We start from the raw sequence: 19,729 nt of genomic DNA on the forward strand, positions 1-19,729 counted from the left end.
CCCTTCACACCCTTTCCTAATATCCCCTGTCTACAGGAAGTACATAACAACAGGAAGGCACTGGGCTCCTGGGAAATGTAGTTATTTTTTTAGGGACACAGATTTTCAATTATACAAGTGTCATGTGTAAGGTCAGCGTTGCGACACTGTAGAGTTCAATGGGATGTAAGGTCAAGTTATAAAGGCCTTTAAATGCCAAATAGGACATTTATATTTGATCCTGGAGATAATAGGGACTCATTGGCATTGACTGAAGAAGGATATGGCATAGGCAGCAGAACCACAGGTCAGGAAAATTGCTTTGGCAGTTGAGGATGAACTGGAGTGGAGAAAGGCTTGAGGCACCAAGAAAGTTTTTTCCTGTGTGAGGTAATGAGGACCAGTCCCAGGCTGGTGGCTATGTGACTACAGAGAGACATCATGAAGGCAAAGGTGATGAGATTTTGCAATCGAGTAGACATTTGGGGGTGAGAACAAGGAGTTGGAAATGAATCCAAGATTTTAATCCTGGGTGAATAGGAAGGTGATAGTTTCCTTTACAGTATTAAGGAAATTAAGAAGGGAGAATTGGGGGAGATAGTTTTGGATATGTTGTATTTGAGATGTTTATAGTGTGAGATGTCCAAAAGGAAATCTGTGATGACTAGAGAGATCAGGAGAAAGACTAGGGCTAAATAAATAGATCTGAAAATCCTCTACCTAAAGATGACAATGGAACTCACAGGAACTCGTGAGATCACTAAATAAGATAGTATAGAGAAGAAAGAAAAATGTCTTGGAAACACATATATTTAAAGGGCCTGGCCAAAGGAAGATCCAGAAAAGGTATATATAAGAAAGAGCTATTGAATAAATAGGAAGACAATTGAGGGGGGGGGGGAGGAGGAAAGAGAGAGAAGGAGAGAGAGAGCGCAATGAGCAATGTCATGAACATGAGTGGATGGAATAAGGAGAAACGTGATAAAGGAAGACCATCACCAGAAGGCAATTGCAGTGGTCCTTGTGTGAGGAGATGAGGGCTATACTGGAGTGATGATAGTGTCAGAAGTGAAAGAGGCAAGTAATCCCAAACTAGAGCTTGGGAAGGTATGGTCATAGATTAAATGCAGAAAAATCTGTTCACCAAGGAGTTGAGATATTGAGGGGATTAGAAAAGCAAGTGGTAGTGGTAGTAGTCTTGCGACTCTATTCTGGAGCTAGCTCAGTTCCTTTTCTATTCAACCATGAGTCTAGTCCAATTTTTCTTGTGAGAAAACTTTATTCAGTTGTGGGAATTGTGAAAAGAGTTCGCAGAATTGTTTGACTCTAGTTCTGTGTGATTATAAAGCCAGACGATCTCCGCTTATTTCATATGGGCTTAGGTTGTGCTGAGCAAAAACCCAGTGAGATCCAAAGATTGATTCAAAGAGTTTTTTTCATTTTTACATATCAAGTAATCCATATGTCTTATCTAAAAAGTCCCTCTGTACTGATTAATCAGTTATTTGATTGAATACAGTCACTTGGGGAGAGTAAGACAACTCTTTTTCTGATTTCAGGGAATTGTACTTGTTCACTTTTGCCCTCTGTGAAGATGGGATTAACTCTCTCCTAGCCCATTTTTAGACTTAATCACTGAAAGCATATCCACCCCACTTATCCTTATGTATGGGGAGGTCTGTGACTCACATGTGCAAAAGTAGGTGACAAATCAGAAATTACTGACTTCCCCCTGGGCAGTCCTAAGCAAAGCTAAACCTACAATGGGTCCATGTAAAGTAGAAGGAATGCACAGGAAGTGATGCAAAGAAGTTTCTTTAAAGGCAGTGACAACTTCCTGTGAGAGGCAGTTCTTTGGAGTTGGAGTTGGAGTTGGAGGCTGGTAAAGGATCTTCTTTGTGGACCTGAGACTCTGAAATTTGGTGAGACTGCTCTTAAATCTATCCCTTTGAACCACCATGTGGGTGAGTGAAAAAGGCTGACTCCTTTTCCTGGCTTTTCTGGAGGTTCTAGCCTCTGGAGAGGCCCCCCATTTTGGAGGAGGCCTTGTGGCTAGAACCCTTGTTTAATTTACCTCTGGGTCCCTCTTTGTGGTGCCTCTGAAGCCCTGCCTGGTTCAGACCTGGCTGGAGTAATTATCTACTCTTTCTCTCATTTCCTGACTTTCACTCTTTCTCCTTTTGTAAATAAACTACCATAAAAAGTCATCCTGACTTGAGTAATATATTTTCAGCAACCACATTTTATACATTTAGTCCAACCTTTAATTTTTAATCCTTATACCTCCCAACTGTAAATTCCCTCATTTTTCCTCCATTTGAAGTCAGATTATCTAATTTTGTATCCTAGTTAATTACTTCCTTTTAATTAATTGATTTTAATCGATTGCTTTTTAAGCATAAAAACCTCTCCCCCTTTATTAAGGGTCCTGTGCCAAAGCTACCAGGGCCTCAAACAAATTTGTTATGCAATTGCCATGCATTGCTTAATAAAATGATATTTATATGGATATTATTTATCCAAAGCTCAAACCTTTGTTTCCTAGCCCTTACCACTCTTCTATCTTGGATCCAATACACAGTATTTATTCTAAGGTGGAAGGTAAAGGTTTAAAAAAATAGTGTTTGAGGTCTTAAAACAGAAAGATGAAATAACAGAAGATTATGATCAGAAGGAAGAATTTCAGAATTAATGAAGTAGAACACTGGTGAGTAACAGCAAAATTAAGGATATAGCTCTGTGCGTGTGTAGCTGAGGCAGCCTAGAGCAGAAGGTCTTGAGGAAAGAGAATATTAACAAATTGGAAAATTAGGGCTTTTGAAGAGTGACTATATTAAACTATATATGTATATATGTTGAAATCCCCTATTATGAATAGGAGTTGAAGAAGAAAGACTGTGATTGTACATTGAGGAAAGAAGGCAATCATGCTGAAGTTAGTAGAAAATGGCTTGTAGAATCTTGCCTAGGTGATAAATATAGCTTGAATGATCCCGGAAGAAAGGATTATGGAGGGGGTTGGCAGAAAGCAAGCCTGGAAGTGGCAATGGGGTGAAGATAGAGATTTAGACTTTTCTAGGGTTTTATTAGAAGACCTCAAAAACTGTAAATAAAGTTTGACCTAATGCCGTGAGATCCCAGATTTGCCTCAGAGGGCATCTAATTAACCCTTCTCTTTTATAGATGAGGAAATGGAAATGGTGCCCCAAAGTCTTTAATCTTGTGATCCTAATTAAATCACTCGGTTTACACAGCTATTAAGTTTCAAAACATAACTCAAAAAACTGTTTGTTTTGTGGGACTGGTTTCTTGATAAGGAACTACTGTAAAGAGTGTTAAAAGTTAAAAAAAAAAAAGCAGTTTCTGTTATACCATATAGAGGAAAAACCTTATTTACCAGTAACTGGTTGACTCAGACTATTTTTTTGCATTTCTGCTTTCTGTTGCCTCATAATTGAAAACAGGACACACCCTCCAAGCACCCACAGAGGTCTGATGCCTCCTTCTCTCAAGATTTATTGGATACAGAAGCTGAATGGTCATGGATACCAGACTTGGGATAATGATATTTTCCATTTTTCCACTTTGCAATTGCTCTTATACTAAGGATACTCTGCCCAAGATCACCAATGAAGATTTCATCAAAGAATGCGTGGACATTCATAACAAGTTGCGATCCAGTGTGAGTCCCAAAGCCAGTAACATGCTAAAGATGGTAAGGAGACAATCATAATCCATTACATGCAAAAGAAATAGGAGTTCTTAGTTCTGGGGTAGATCCTTTGCAAACAGGGTTTGCAAAGTTATTGTGGTTAATGTGGAAGGAAATTTTTTAAGACTGAGGTTCCTGGCATGGAGAGGAAGGAAGTTACCCTTTATGTGATGTTTTCAGGTTTGCCGATTACTTTTCATAGCAATTAGTAGTAGACTCTTTATTAACTCTGACTGACAGCAACAAGTTTATAGAGATTAAATGACTTGCCCAGGGTCACTCAGTTAGCCAGTGTCTGAGGCAGGATTCCATCTCAGATTATCTTACAGACACTTCCACAACTTATGGCGGGAATGAGAATGGCCAGCATCAAGGCTCTAAGAACATTATTTCATTGCTCTGAGAATTTTCTTCTTTTTGCTTAGGGTTGTTATTCATAGAGTTGGGTTTTTTTTTCCATTTTATATCTTTTCCTTTGTAGGTTTTTCATTCTAATTGAGTTGATATTTTTTGTGTATTGTACTCTCTTATCCATTAGGGTATGAGTGATAAGCCCTGTGACGACCTCTTTTCTATATGCCCAAAGAAAACTCATTTGCCATGTTTCTTTTTATATCAAATACAATTTTAATGATATAATTTATCTTTAAAGAATTCATATTTTTCAGGGCTTTCTTCTTGCTTGCCCTTCCCTAGTCACCTCTTAAAACAGAAAGGAGAGAGAGAGAGAGAGAGAGAGAGAGAGAGAGAGAGAGAGAGAGAGAGAGAGAGAGAGAGAGAGAGAGAGAGAGAGAGAGAGAGAGAGAGAGAGAGGAGAGAGGAGAGGGAGAGGGAGAAGGAGAGAGGAGAGAGGAGAGGGAGAGGGAGAGGGAGAGGGAGAAGGAGAAGGAGAGAGGAGAGAGGAGAGGGAGAGGGAGAGGGAGAGGGAGAAGGAGAAGGAGAGAGGAGAGAGGAGAGGGAGAGGGAGAGGGAGAGGGAGAGGGAGAGGGAGAGGGAGAGGGAGAGGGAGAGAGGAGTGAGGAGAGGGAGAGGGAGAGGGAGAGGGAGAAGGAGAGAGGAGAGAGAAGAGGGAGAGGGAGAGGGAGAGGGAGGAGAGAGGGGGAAGGAGAGGGAGAGAGGGAAAGAGAGACAAAGAGAGAGACAGAGAGAGATCAATGAAACTAATTAATGCATTAAAAATTATATTGTCAACAACCCACTCACATAGGACAAAAATAATATAACCAGATGTCCCATCAGATGCTTTAAAGTTTTATTCTGTCAATGGGTAAGAACAAGTCAGGGCGTGACAGGAAAAGACTCTTAAGTCTGACCCAAAATGCAAGACACAGCCTTGGCACATGTAGAAGATAGAGATGTAACAGTGGTAGAGTTTGCTGGCAGAATTTGCCCAACATCAAGGAGTCTATTCTCAGAATTTGTCTAGCATCAAAGAGGGAGACAATCAGTTCTGTTTGGTGATTGAGAGTCTATTTGTGACAGAGCTAGAATGTGGTTCCTGCAGGTGTTTTCCATTACTCAGAGCTGACATGGTTGGTCCAAGTTGACCCATGGTGTGAATAGTCACAGATTGAGAGCAGTAGAGTTTACCCTGAGTGTACAAACACAAAGGGCTGTCATGCCAAGTTTATGGCCCATCTTGTAAGAAATGCTCAGCAACTGGGTTTGGACCCGAAGGTCTAGGAAACATGGCAACTCAGGAAAATGAGGAATATTAGTATATTTCAAGGACTTGACAAGATAGAGAGTTCCATATTCAAAGTCCCCCTCATTCTGCAAAGAAAGGATTTGGGTGGTAAACTTCATAGATTTTTCTCAGGGTTCAGCTTGATCCTTATAATCCCTCAACATTCATGTTTCATTGTTTTGTTGTTGCTCATTCCAACAGTTGTAGGATATTGTATATATTGCTTTTCTGGTTCTGCTAACTTCATTTTGCATCCCTTCATGTCATCCATGTAATCCTCAAATTCCTTGTTTCTTGTTTTCACAATACTATTCTACCACTTATTTATTTAGCCATTCCTAATTTTTACTTTACTCCTAATCTTTATTTAGCCAATCATCTTTTATTTCTAATCTTTACTTAGCCAATCATCTTTATTTTATTTTTAGTCTTTACTTAGTCAATCATCTTTTAGTCTCTAGGCTGGGCATCTAGTTTGTTTCTAGTTCTTTCCTAAAACAAAAAGTGCTGCTTTAAACATTTTGGTGTATCAATGGCCTTTTGATTTGTTATTTATCTTCATGGGTTATATGTCTAGCTGTGGAATTTCAGAGTCAAGGTATGTGGGTGCCTTAGTCACTTGTTTTCACCCAGATAATTACACATCACTTTTCTCAATCGGTCCTCCAATAATGTGTTAATTGCTCCATCTTTCTACATCTTCTCCAATAGTGATTATTTCCATCTTTGGTCATCTTGAACAATTTGTTAGGTTTTGAGAATTGCTTTTATTTGTATTTTTCTTATTATTAGTGACTTGAAGCATTATTGGTTTGTCACTTTTGCTGTTGTTTGAGTATTGTTTGTTCATATCCTTTGACTATTTATTTGTTGGGGAATGGTTTGGGTCTTATATAATTTTTTTATTCCTTACTTTCCATTTTAAAATTGGTATTAAAATATCAGTCCCAAGGCAGAAGAGCAGTAAGGGCTGGGTGTTTGGGGTTAAGTGACTTACCCAGGGTCACACATCTGGGAAATAGCAGAGATCAGCTGGTGAGAGATAGAGAGAAAAAGAGATCCATGTTCTTCTGGCTTCCAGCCTCATTAGAAAAGATGTACCATTCCAATGGTGTGTGGCCAATGGTGGTATATCTCTAGAGAAGATACACCTTTCTTCAGGACTCTGGAAGGAGAATAACACTGGGAAGAAGTTTGCCAAGCTAGAGACTTTGGGGAGATCTCTCCTCTGGAGGGAGAGAGGGACTGTCTTTTTTGAGCTGAGCTATCATTCTCCTACAGGGCAAGCTCATTCAATTTTTAATATCACATATTATTTGGTTTCTGTGGTGTTATTAACTCAGATAAATGAGTTTACTTCTATTTGCTATGTGTGTTCATTGTGGAGCTGGTATCTGGTGAGAAGGAAGTAAAATCTTGGATGTGCAGCTTGGGATGCCCATCTATTAAGGGACAGTGATTACAAGTAAAACTTGAATCTAAAAATTACTTCCCCTTGACCAGCAATATTTAAGAAAGCAGACATAATTCTAGTATGGCGCCCTTCATCTCAGAGGAAAGGAGAGTGGCCAACCTCCTGCCCCAACTTCCTTTTCTTCCCACCAGAAATCAAAACCTATCTTAGAGGGGCAGGAGGAAGAGATGCTCAAGATGTCCGTTTAGAGAAAACAATAAAAATAAATACAGCACCGCCCCCCCACACACACACACTATAAACTACTCTTATGCATAGTATTCCATTAACCCAAGTTCTCCCCATCAAATTCTTTCTCCAACATTCCCCACAATTCCCCAACAAACCTATTGGGGACAGGTCCCTTGTACTTATTATTTACTGAAGCTATTGTTTTCTTTTATAGTCCTGGGATCCAGACTTGGCCAAGACTGCGAGAGCCTGGGCAAAAAGGTGTGAGTTTAAGCACAATATCTACCTGGACACGGCCAAAATGGCGCACCCTACTTTCAATCCAGTGGGAGAAAATATGTGGACTGGCTCACTCGGGCAATTTACTCCAACTGTTGCCATCCAGATGTGGTATGACGAAGTCAAAAACTATGACTACCAGACTCAGAAATGCACGGGGGTGTGTGGCCATTATACTCAGGTAATTTTCTTATTTGGTTTTGAATGACCCACAACAATAGATGAACAAATAAATACTCATCATCTGCTCTGTGTACCAGGCACTATGCCACACCCGGGGACCCAAAGACAGCAAAGAAACAATTCCTGCCCTCAAAGAGCTGACATTCTCTCATGAAGGCAAAATGTTCTAAGAATATAAAAATAAAGAATATATAAAGGATTTAAAAATTTTAAATTTAAGAATTAAAGTTCAGAATGCAGGGATCAGGAAGGATATCTTATAGAAGGACTTCTCAGACCTGAGCTATGAAGGAAATGAGGGAATCTCAGAAGTGAAGGAGAGGAAGAAGTTTATTTCATACATTGGGGGGGGGGCGGGGCCGGGTGGGGTGTCAGACTAAGTAAAAACATGGAAATAGTAGGAATGTCATATCTGGGGAGCAGCAAAGAAGGGGGTAGTTTGACCACACTATGGAGTGTGGAAAGGGAAATAAATCTAGGATGGAGTGTTTTCAATGCTGGATAGAAAAATCTTTTTTTTTTTTTAATCCTAAAGGTAAAAGGGCAGGTTTCCAATGAATTTACAGTAACGGAGGAAACAAAGTCCAAACTATGCAAACAAAATATCCAAACAAAAATGCAATTTATAAGCAGAGCTTGCCCAATATGGTGCCCCTCGGCAAGCACCAGACTTTGAATACAGATTTTGGTGTATTAAAAGAAAATCATAAACAGACTACAACAGGATGTAGGATTAAGGAACCTGATTTCTTATTGGAGGAAACCTTAGTGCCCTTTCAAGTTCGTAAGGGAGAGTGAGTCAGTGAATTCCCTTGGAAATCAGGTGATTTTTAGTAAAACAACAAAATGGAGCTCTTTCACAAAATAGGGTGGGAGTTTACAAGATGGAGCCGTTGGTGTTGATAACGTCTTCTGGGTCATTTGTGTTAATGGTGTCTTTGGCATTCGCTTTCACAGGAAAAGCACACACAGCACTGCAGGTTAGTTATGACTAAACAATGGCGCAAACCTAAGCTAAACGCCCCGAGAGTGCTGAAGGAGTGCTTTTAACCTACTGAATTCTGAGCTCTGAGCCGTCCCTCGGCTCCAGAGAGGACTGGCATCTCGTCCCTGTCCGTGATCTTAGAGACGATGAAAATGGGACCTGGGAGTTGATAGGATTTAGCTGAGCTCACACTCTGGAATTTAAAGGTAGACCTCCGCTCCTCCTCCTTTGTAGAGTGTCTCTTAACTAGATTCAGCAAGAGTGAGAGTCGGGTTTATCAGTGCAAAAATAAGCCTGTCCCTGCCTTGGAGGGGCTCTGACGGGGGAGGGAGAGATAAAGACAAATGACACGCCCCAAAGCATCAAGTCTGAGGGTGGAGGAGGGGACGTTGAGGGAACGAAGGCGGGACTCTTTTGTAGTAGGTGAGCCCTCCATGGAACGAGGGAGTCTAGTAGGTGGAAATGAGGAATAGGGAACCACCCATGCCAGAGTATGGAGACAGGGGATGGGATGTCCTCTATGGGGAGCAGCGAGGGAGACTGGAATGTGGCTGGAATGTGGAGCGCATGAGGAGGCGGAAAAGGAGTCCGCTGGAGAAGAGCTTTACGGACAAAGAGAGGAGAGCGAATGGGGAGATGAGGAATGACCAGCGAGCCCTTCTTAGGGTTGCTCGTCCCCCTTTGGTGTTTATCTCTCCCCCAAATTGTTACCTGCGGCTACGAGAAGCTGGAGCACACGAGGCAGCCACATCCCAGCCAAATCATCTTAGCACATGGGCTCCGCCAGGCGGAGGGGTCACCGATAGGCGGCCAACCCATCAGTGACTTGAGGGAAATGTTTACCTCCCCCAGGTGAGACCAGTCCGGGTAGAATGGGAAGGTGGGAATAGTTCACTCCAGGCTGCCCAGGAGGCTGAAGCAGGTTCTGTGGAGAGGCGGAGGATACCAATGCTGTCATGCCTCCTGGCGCATCACCACCCATCCCGACTTTGGTCCTGCCTTTGGTAACTGGAAGAAAGAATGACCGCCTCTCCTTCTAGAATGTCAAACTGGGGAGCGGGGAGTGAGTGGGGTCATTGGGGAGAAAGCACATGGGGAGGGAGAAGGGAGGATATTTGAAACAGGAGGGAGACTATCTGCCCTGCCCAAAGCCATCCCTACCAATAATGAGAACACTTCTGTGACTGGGCAAAGCGCAATGAAATCTTTGGGGAAAGAATGTAAAATGTAAAAAAATAGTAATTTAAGTGTAATTTGGCGTCATCATAAAAGAGCTGCTGCTGGATTTGTCCATTAGGATCCCGAGAATACTTCGCATACAAAACTGTCCTTAAAAAGGTCCGGTTAGACTCATCGTGATAGCTAGCTAGCATGGGATTCAAGTTTGCAAAGCGCTTCCCAGCGTTCTCTCATTCAGTCCTCCCGACTATCCTGGGAATTCAGTGGGATTATTGGCTACGGTTTACAGGTGAGGAGACTGAGGCAGGCAGCGAGTAGATGGTAGGCTCCGTGGCACAGACACTCAGAGGTAGAGTTCAAGTTCATGTGCTTCTGATAGAATATTCTTCACCATTACCTTTTCGAATCAAAACCCTTCCTTATCTTCTTTCAGGTTGTCTGGGCAAATAGTTACAAGATCGGCTGTGCAGTTCAATTTTGTCCCAAAGTTAAAGGGTTTGGCGCGCTTTCCAACGGGGCACATTTTTTATGCGACTATGGACCAGCGTGAGTTATTTTAATGTTTGAAAGTTGTTTATTTTGATGCCTGAGGGGAGGTGAAAGGAAACCTATGCTTCTTTCTGAAATAATGCTGCCCAGGCAGTGGCAGCTCATGGGTAGAGAGCTACCGTAACCTGTCTAAAAACTAGAGAATTCTTTGGAATGGAGAAAACATAAACTCGTTCTCTCTGTCTCTCTGTCTCTGTCTCTCTCTGTCTCTCTCTCTCTCCCTCTGCCTCTCCTCTTTCTATCTCTCACCAAAAAATGAGTCAGTGACCAAAGTTCTAATCCCATGAAAAGTATTTGGGGGCAGCTGGGAGGCTCAGTGAATTAAGAACCAAACCAGGAGATGGGAGGTCCTGGGCTCAGACACATGCCAGTTGTGTGACCCTGGGCAAGCCACTTAACCCCCATTGCCTGGCCCAGTATTGATTCTAATATGGAAGATTAAAAAAAAAAAAAAACAGTTAAAATGGGTTTTGTAAGTTGGTGTGTCCAACCACAAGTCCAAAGATGTGGCTTTTTGGCCAGGGGGTCGATTTTGAACTTACAAAGTTGTGCCCTGGAAAGCCTTCACTGTAAGGGGAAGCTACAGTCATGCAGTCTACACTACAGGAAAAAGAGGTCCAGGATATGGTGACTCACCCCAAACCACACAGGATACAAATGTGACGGAATGTCTTTGACCCCAGGTCCTCTGACTCCAAAATCAGCATCCAGTTCCTCACTCCACATAACCCCAAGAGACTGGGTCATTTTGATAAGTGAAATTGGTCCAGCTCCCAAAGATCTGAATCAAATAAAATTGGATCTGATTCCTGGCTGTGGAAAACCACCTCTTCCTCCCCACTGCTCCCACAAAAGAGAGATTGGCCTAGCAATGACACATAGTTCTTCCTTCCTTTTCTGATCTGCCATGCTTTTTTTGATGGGAGAGTTTGCAAAGCCATGGAGATGAAAGCCTTCTTGAGTGCTGACTGAGATTGGTTGTATTTCATGGTAGAAGAAAAATAAATATGGGACCTCGTCTTTCTGAGCTCCCCTCCCATCCTCTCTCCAGGCTTCCCTCCTGAGAATGGTGAAAGTGGCTGTGCCCCACACTTAACTGCCCTCGACAGGCCCAATTAAATCAGAGAGAGGACTCAGAAGAGAATTGGTGTTTGCTTTTCTCCCCTCCAGTACCTGGGCTATAAGAGGAAAATTCTTCTCATCCAGGCAGGAAGGAAAAGACTAAAGCTAACTGCTCTGAAGCCCCCCTCCCCAAAATGCAAGGGCCTTTAGGCACATGCCTAGTTGCATAATTAGGAGTTTGCACTGATTTTCCTTTTGGGTCTCATGAATTTGTTCTGGAGATAATTTCAGAAAGATGGTCCCCAATGGGTTTGAGCAATATTGTGTCCCTCAGTGATAGATGGAAGTGAATAACACTGAATTAGACTCAGGAGTTCTGGAGAGCTGATTTTAAGAGTTTGGAGGCAAAGAGGGTCCTAGCTAGTAGGAATAAGTTTTCCATGTGAGCCTGGACCACAAGCAAGATTCAGGGTTGAGACTCGCTGGGCCTGGGTGAAAGGAACATGCTCTAGTCGTCCAGGGGCCCCTGAGCCCTCCCTGGACTGCCCTTTACATGCCAGGCTTTTTACCCTGCTGCCCTTTGGAAATAGCTTTGGGGCTCATAGTACACTGAAACCATGTGGTTCAATTAATGAATGATGTTCATTTGTTCCATAGGGGAAATTACCCAACAAGACCCTATAAGAAAGGAAATGCCTGTAGTGACTGCAGAGGGGAAAAATGTGTGAAGAAGCTGTGTGGTAAGGCACCGTCATTTTTTAACCCTTCCTTTCTGTCTTAGCACCCCAATACTAAGAAGCATGCCTCATCTTCCAAGATGGGCAATAGGAGGTTCCAGGGGCCATCTAAGCATATCCCTGAAGATTGCTGTCTTTAAAGATTAAGTGGAACTCTTCTGCTTTTAGTGCCCAATGTTAGCTAAAGGTTAATTCCCCCAATCCCTTTCTTTCTCCTTTGCATTTCCTACAATTCTTCATTTCTTCATGATGTAGATGTTTGTTTCTAGTCCTTACTTCCTCTTAAGCAATATGATTGCACATTATGAGGAGGGAACATTTCTTTGTTTTGTTTTGTTTTAGCAATATTTGCTCAACTAATTCTTTCCTGGGAGGTCCCTTTGAGTTCACAGACTGAAATTCTATGTCAACCGAGTTTCAGAATATAGTCAGTCTATGATCACAGTAGAGAATTCCTTTCTAAAAGAAGTTGAGAATGGAGTCTGCATTCTCGGTCCCGGTATCACCATTTTCTTTCTTTTTTTTTAACCCTTACTTTCCATTTTAGAATCAATACGGTACATTGTTTCTAAGGCAGAAAAGTGGTAAAGGCTAGGCAATGAGGGTTAGGTGACTTGCTCAGGGTCATTCAGTAGGAAATGTCTGAGGCCTCATTTGAATCCAGGACCTCTAGGCTTGACTCTCAATCCACTGAGCCACCCAGCTGCCCCCCTATTGCCATTTTCTAATCAATTGTGCATACTGGCTGAGATTACTTCCCACGAAAGAGCACCGTGCTCCCGTTGAAGAATATTCCTGTCTAGTTGTGTGTTTGAACTGCCCATACAGAAGTAATTAGGAGTTGATGGTTTGGGACTTCTGGCTATATGGCACTCTGAGTGGCCCTAGAGGTATCTGGCTCATTCACAAACATTCCAGCAAAGTTCTGAAAGTGCAGTTAAGAACAATTAGAGAAATGATAAGGAACTGGTCGGCTCCGGGCAGCATCATCTCTTTGGTGGGGTGAGGGCCAGTGGGGAGGGAGCCAAGTCCTAGAGTACAAGGAGATTAAAGAAGACTGAGGCCAACGCAGTCCTGGAGAGACCCAGAAGTCAGACGGATCTCTGAAATGGAAAGACAAGCACACAGCCAAGAACAAGAGCAGGATGCGCCCTGCATTTCAGGATATAGGCTCATAGATTGAGAGGAGCAAGGAGCCCAATGGGCTGGCCCAATTCCTCACGACAGATGAAAAAACGAAACCAAGGCCCAGGTAAGAGAAGGTGACTCACCCTAGGTCACCTTGCTGGTGGAAGAGGCTTGGAATCTAGTCCTGTGATGTCAGATGAAGAGCTCTTTCCATAGCAGCTCCAGTTCAGTCAGATGGCAGGAAAGATTGATGTTAGAAGTAAATGGATGGGGGTTGGGGGAGGGAGCAGCTGGTAGCTCAGTGGATGGAGAGCCAGGCCAAGAGAAGGGAGATCCTGGGCTCAAATGTGGCCTCAGACATTCCCCAGCTGGGTGACCCTGGGCAAGTCACTTAACCCCCATGGCCTAGCCCTTACCACTCTTCTGTCTTAGAAACAATACACAGCATTGATTCCAAGATAGAAGGTAAGGGTTTTAAAAAAATGGATGAAGGGAGGGTCCATTTATTAAGCAATTCATGTGTGCCAAATGCCAAACACCATTATGAGCAAACAAGATAGCCTGTGGAGAGAGTAGAAGAAGCCACATCCCAGAGCTGGAGACTCACCGGTGGTGGTCGAGCATCATTTTTAAACAGTAGCCAGCACGCGATGCTTTACTGACAGTCCTGTGTCCTAAGGGCAGGGTCCAAGGTTCTGAGGATGAGAAAGGAGTGGAACAGCATGGTTTGGACGTGGTGGCTGGAAATTATGCTTTTGTGCGCTCTAATGGAAAGTGTCATGAACTCCAGTAGTGTGCTGGTAAAGTAACCAGCTCTTAATTAATCTGCATTATTAGCAATTTTAAGTCCAGATGATCAACACTAGACTAAATCAAGTCCTAATTTTTAGTGTTTGCCAATTCCCAAGGTATAAAATGCTCATTCTGAAAACCCAATCATCAGCTCTAGTTAGAGTAGGCTCTGGGTTCTAATCCAGGCTGTGTCATTGGTTTCTGGTGCAACCATCACCAGCTCCCTAGGGCTGTGTGCTCATCTGTACTGTAAGTTTCTAACTTTGACGGTTCCCTCCACCTCCAAAATTGTGATTCTGATTTTTTCCCAGATGCAGAGAAATTATACCTTTTACCTCTCTGCATTGTCATAGTACACTACGTGTGCTTGTTTTTCCTTGCATTCATCTTTACATTTTTTCCTATTACACATTAAAGAGCATGAACTCCTTTATGAAGCTATTTTCTTAGATTTTGGAAGCCATATTTCCATTGCCACTGAGGAATCTTCATTCACCATTTCATAACCCCAGTGTGCTAACCACACAGGATATTACAAAGGAGCACTGGGTATGGGATACTCTTGTGCCATTCACTGCAACAGAAGTCACTCTGTTTTGTGCATCAAACCAAAGATAAAGATAATTATGGGGAAACAAGATTTTTCTTTCCAAGTATCCATATAATTGTTTTGATTCAACTTCCCCTTTGGAGATAATCTGAAATAGAGAGGTGACAGAACTTATTTCAATCATTTTGCTGCTGGGGAAGGGCTTTTCTTTCACTTTTGGGGATACTAACCTGACATCAGTTTTGCATTACAATTACGAAGGGTCAGGAGAAGCTATTACTGTGTTCTGATGGCCTCAGCACCATGCAGACTCCTTTTCACCTTAATTTTCTGCTCTGCCAAGAGTCTCTCCCCAGCTTCTCTCTCATCCTATCTGCTCCACCTATTGCTCTGTGAAATGATATCAGGGTTGCCATGGTCACTGGAAAGAGTAGGCCAAATGAGGGCCCTATTGCTCCATTCAACATCTCTTCATTTCCCAAAACGATAAAATTCCCCAGCCACCACTCCCTCTTGTGTTGTCTCCTAAACTAAAATAGAAGCTTCTTGAGGGCAAGGACTGTCTGACATTTGTATCTTCAGCTTGACAAGACAGTAGGCTTCACATTCATTAAATTTTTAAAAAAGATGGCAAACTATGTTATTTGCACGCTGATTTAAAATCCCCAAAATTTCTAATCCATTTAGGCTTACACACTCCCATCAGGTCTTGCCATTAAATTTCAATTTATGGCTGACTTTTACATAGCCAACATGTGCTTTACACACATTATAACAACTGACCTTTATAAAGAATATAAGCTGCCATATGACCTAGAGGTACAGGTGTACCTCATTTTACAGACTGCGATAAAGAACAATGACCTGCCCATGGCTGGGTATTAGCCCTCAGAGGGAGGGTTTGAACCCAATACTCTTTGGAACTTAAGTCTTGTCCTCTTCTCATTATAGCAGTGTTCTATTCACGAAACTACCAAGGCATTCCATTAGAAAGGTCTAATGCAGTGGTTCTCAACCTTTCTAATGCCATGACCCCGCAATACAGTTCCTCATGTTGCAGTGACCCCAAACCAAAAAATTATTTTGGTGGCGACTTCAAAACTGTAATTTTGCTAGTTATGATTCGGAATGTAAATACCCGATATGCATTATGTATTCTCATTGCTACAAAACCACAGGTTGAGAATTGCTGCTCTAATGTTTATAAAGGGAATCTTAACTTTTAGTGTCCAGGGAATTTTATAGTTTATAAAGTTTATAAAAGTTTGTATAAATTATATAGTTTATAAAGGGAATCTTAACTTTTATTTCTCTAAAAAAAATTTTAAGCCTTAACCTTGTCTTAGAATTGATACGGAGTATGAGTTCCAATGTACACGTAGTAAGGGGTAGACAATGGGAGTTAAGTGACTTGTCCAAGGATGAAACAGCTAGGTAGAGCCTGAGGCCAGATTTGAAGCCGAGACTTCCTGTTTCCAGGTCTGCCTCTGTTTTTCTAAATGTTAGGAATAACTGTCAAGCTATACTATTAGCTAAAAAGTGGTAGTCTATAAATTCTAGGATAAAGGAGACAAACCTCTGCCCCAGTAATTTTTGTTTTTTTTCAATTGACTTATAGAAGAATGTGCAAAGTATAACGTGCAAATATCTGTGAAGCGAGTTACCTTATATAACAGTGGAAAAGCCAATGTCATGCTAATCATACTTACCTTTCTTCCCCCCCTTATAGAAAATCCCAACCGTGACGAAGTTAAAGGTAAGTACAACAAATATTGCTTCAATAATACAAGAATGAATGATATCAACATAGCATGAGAAACACTAACCAATGATGTCTTTTCCACAGGTACTAATTTCCATCCAGTTTGGGAGATATTTGAACGCAATCGAAAACTTTCTCTTACTCTTACTTTGGGGCCACTTTTTATTATTCTGTTTGCTATAGTAGTCTCTTTGATAAAGCATTATTACCCAAGGCAAGTTACTTCTGAAGAACTTAAATCCAAAAGGAATAATACAGGATAATGTCTGAACCATCAAATATTGATAATTCAGAAAAGGAAAATACATCTCTGAATAATTTCAAAAATCTAAAAATGGGAGAAATTGTATTTTTTTAATGTACAAATTTTAAACTGGATTTTAAATCATTTTCTTTCCTGCCACCATTCCTACAGTATCACAAAAGGAATATCTCAGGGGAAATGGGCCAAAATATCCAATGCAGGGAGTTTTGATAGAGGCTTCTATTCTTTACAAAACAAAAAAACACGTATACTTTCTAGCTGCAGAAACCTTTGTACATTCATGCACAAGGCACCATATAATGGAAGACTTGCAGTAAGATTATTTTCCAATAGATTGTAAGGTCCTTGAGGGCAGAGGTTGTCCTTGACCTGTTTTGTATCCCTTACATTTATCATGGTGTCTGAAGCACAATAGATGCTAATTAAATGTTTATTGACTATTAATCAGATATTCTATTTACCATGCCTTCTATAATTCAACATCAATAGTTGATAAAAAGAACATGTATTTGCACTGAGCAAAACTCATTTATAAAATGTGTTTTCTACTTGAGACTCCTTTTATTTTTTAATTTCCATTCACCTGTCACATCTTTATAATAGTCAATCTGAAGTACAAGCATGAAACACGTTTGTTGTTGAATTGGAAAAAAAAAAGACTCCCGGGTTTGAAAACCATGTAGTCTCACTCATCTTTAACTGTCAGTCTGTGTCCATCTATCTATTCATCCATCTAAATCTGAATGATTATAAGTAATCAGTTACCCTTCTAAGGTCTCACAAGGAATTGGAAGCAGAGTTGTGACCAGAATCTTAGTCTCTCAAGAGGTGCTGCTCTTTCCTCTACATTTTGGCCTGTTTCATACTTATATTCAAATATGTCTGCTTCTGGAAATTTAGTACCTTACAACAATTAGGAAACCAATAAGAAAATTTTCATCAGAAAGAACTAAAATAAAGTGTTGAACGGCAGAAAGAATGCTTAACGTGGAAGTCACAGGACCTGAGTTTGAATCTCATTCTATTACTTGTTACTGGGTGATGGCATGCCTAAACTTTTTGTGCATGTTTCATCATTTGCTAAACAAAAATGTAGTCTGAAGACTTCCAAATATACAAGACTAAGAACAAAAGGTCATACCCAGAAACAATCAGAGGAGTAATGAAGAACATTCTAGCAAAAACAAATCCACGCAACTAATACTAGAAGGGAAACATTTAACTAGAAAATTACCTTTAAATATCTTTATAGGAAGTTGAAAGACAGAAAAAGGCAGACACAGACATAGACACACACAGGGTCTTAGAGTAATTTCCTACAAATGGGAAGTGTGTGTGTATTTGCATGGATGGATGAATGGTTGGATGAAAATGATTCGAAATCTTAAGAGTAAAAGCCATTCCCTTGTAAAGGATAATTTTAGCATTGTGACCTAAACTATATTAATTATTGGTTGCCATGGATAGCCCAAATAACAAAAAAAATTTACCCTAGTCAGTCTAGAAATTTATGGTGATTTAATTAATATAGTGGAAAGAATTTTAAGGGAGAAGGAAAGGAGGGTGTAGGATTTCTCCTGCCTGGCACAAGCCAGGCAGGAAGATTAGAGGCTCTAGAAGGTAAGGTTTTGGAGAATAAAAGAGGAAGGAATCAGCCTGAACTCCAAGAGGGCTCAGCCAAGATGCCTGAACCTGAATTAGCTCAAGGGCAAACTCACCACCAAAACCCAAATAGCTGCCACCACACCAAGATGTCAGAACATTTAGCACGCTTGCCAGCCAGAGATGCCTCTCCGGGAAAAGAGGCCAAAGAGAGGAAGTGACGTGCCCTATATAGATAGTTTTATACATCATTTTCCTGCTTCTCATCTGTACCAATGTTAGCTTAGCTTGACTTAGGACAGACACTGTTTCTGCACATGTCTGTTGAAGACCATTTTCTCAGATACTTAATCCTTGAGTATGGTACAGACATTCTTGACCTTGTTAAACTAAGTAGGGTGGAGAAATGTATAGTTCCCAAGACTTGATTCTGTTAGACCAAGCATCTCCATTGTTACTAATTGGGAAATAGCTAAATCAGATCTTCTAAAGTACGGTCTGAGTAGAGTAGTTTTAAAATTCACTCCATAAATGATAGAGTCAACAGCTATGAGTAGGCAGTTTTTAAAGGTTGAAACCTAATCAATGGATGTATGAAAAAATGTTTCAAATCACTAATTGGAGAAATTAGAACGTAAGAATTGAGGTTCCACCTCACACTCATATTGGCAAAATTGACCAAAAAGAAAAATGGCAACTATTGGAGAGGCTTCTGGAAAACAGACTTGTCTGTGAATCTCTGATGGTACCACAATCTGGTTGAAACATTAAAAAAGCCCAGAAAGCGACCAAACTGTGGAAACCCTTTAACCCAGTTTAGCAAGCCAGCACTAGAAATGAAAGGAGCATCCATCAGTTGGGAAATGGTGGAGCAAATTATGATATATTAATGTAATCAGGGGTATATTGGTGAATAACTAGTTCTCTAGAAAAAAAAATGTGTGTATGATACACTTTTAAGTTTAATTTGCATTATTAAAATTTTCTTTACCACTTTAAGTCTATATAATCAGTAAAACAATAAACCAAACTCTGATTTGTAGCATTTGCCAATTTCAGATTTGTAAATACTCACAGTGAAAATTTAGCAATCACTTCTTGGGAGCGGTGCAGTACTGGCTGCAGCACCCCCTGAGAGTAGTGTAATAGTACTGCACCATAAGAAATAATGAGATAGTTTCAGAGAAACCTGTATGAATTGATGAAGAGTGAATGAACAGAACCAGGAAACATGATTTATAGAAAAACAACAAAGTGGCTTTGAAAGCCTTTTAAGAGTTCTCATAAATGCAATAACCAACCAAGACTCCAGAGGACTAATGATAAGAATGCTGCCCACTTCCAGACAGAGATGTAATGGATTAAAGATGCAAAAAGAGACATACATTTTTGGACATTATTATGTCTTATGCATGTTTGCTAGAAGGATTAAAAAAATTTTTTTTCCAGTGGGGTGTGGTGGGAAAAGAAAATAAATACTGCTTAACTGAAAAAAAATCTTAAATGAAATGATTAGAAAACTTCTACAGTTCCAAACTTAGCTCACCTTCATTGTCCAGTTTTCTGTGGCTGTAAAGCATTACTTTTCAAAACCTTTCAGATTAAAATCTTAGCTAGGAAGCTAGAGAAATTG

General features: G+C 40.9%; 1 protein-coding gene across 2 annotated transcripts; it reads left to right on the forward strand.

The window, feature by feature from the left end:
- The first annotated feature begins 1,774 nt into the window (after nucleotides 1-1,774).
- Nucleotides 1,775-16,564, forward strand: GLIPR1 (GLI pathogenesis related 1). Of its 2 annotated transcripts, none has more exons than XM_007503071.3 (7): nucleotides 1,775-1,901; nucleotides 3,444-3,694; nucleotides 7,238-7,483; nucleotides 10,083-10,195; nucleotides 11,918-12,000; nucleotides 16,197-16,223; nucleotides 16,314-16,564. In XM_007503071.3, exons 2-7 carry the CDS (start codon nucleotides 3,515-3,517, stop codon nucleotides 16,490-16,492), a joined length of 828 nt encoding a protein of 275 aa, XP_007503133.2. In that variant the 5' UTR covers nucleotides 1,775-1,901; nucleotides 3,444-3,514; the 3' UTR covers nucleotides 16,493-16,564. The 2 variants fall into 2 exon arrangements, with proteins under 2 accessions (XP_007503133.2, XP_016281157.2); XM_016425671.2 differs by having other exon boundaries at nucleotides 1,796-1,901; nucleotides 3,587-3,694.
- The last annotated feature ends 3,165 nt before the right edge of the window (nucleotides 16,565-19,729 follow it).

Source organism: Monodelphis domestica, chromosome 5, assembly GCF_027887165.1.
Source record: "Monodelphis domestica isolate mMonDom1 chromosome 5, mMonDom1.pri, whole genome shotgun sequence".
NCBI lineage: Eukaryota > Metazoa > Chordata > Mammalia > Didelphimorphia > Didelphidae > Monodelphis > Monodelphis domestica.

What these genes read in the sequence shown, in the direction of transcription:
- GLIPR1 (XM_007503071.3), top strand. Translation starts at nt 3,515, where the DNA reads ATGGTCATGGATACCAGACTTGGGATAATGATATTTTCCATTTTTCCA. An exon ending in CCAGTAACATGCTAAAGATG is followed by an intron (nt 3,695 to 7,237) that starts GTAAGGAGACAA and finishes TTTCTTTTATAG; the next exon opens with TCCTGGGATCCAGACTTGGC. An exon ending in TGTGTGGCCATTATACTCAG is followed by an intron (nt 7,484 to 10,082) that starts GTAATTTTCTTA and finishes ATCTTCTTTCAG; the next exon opens with GTTGTCTGGGCAAATAGTTA.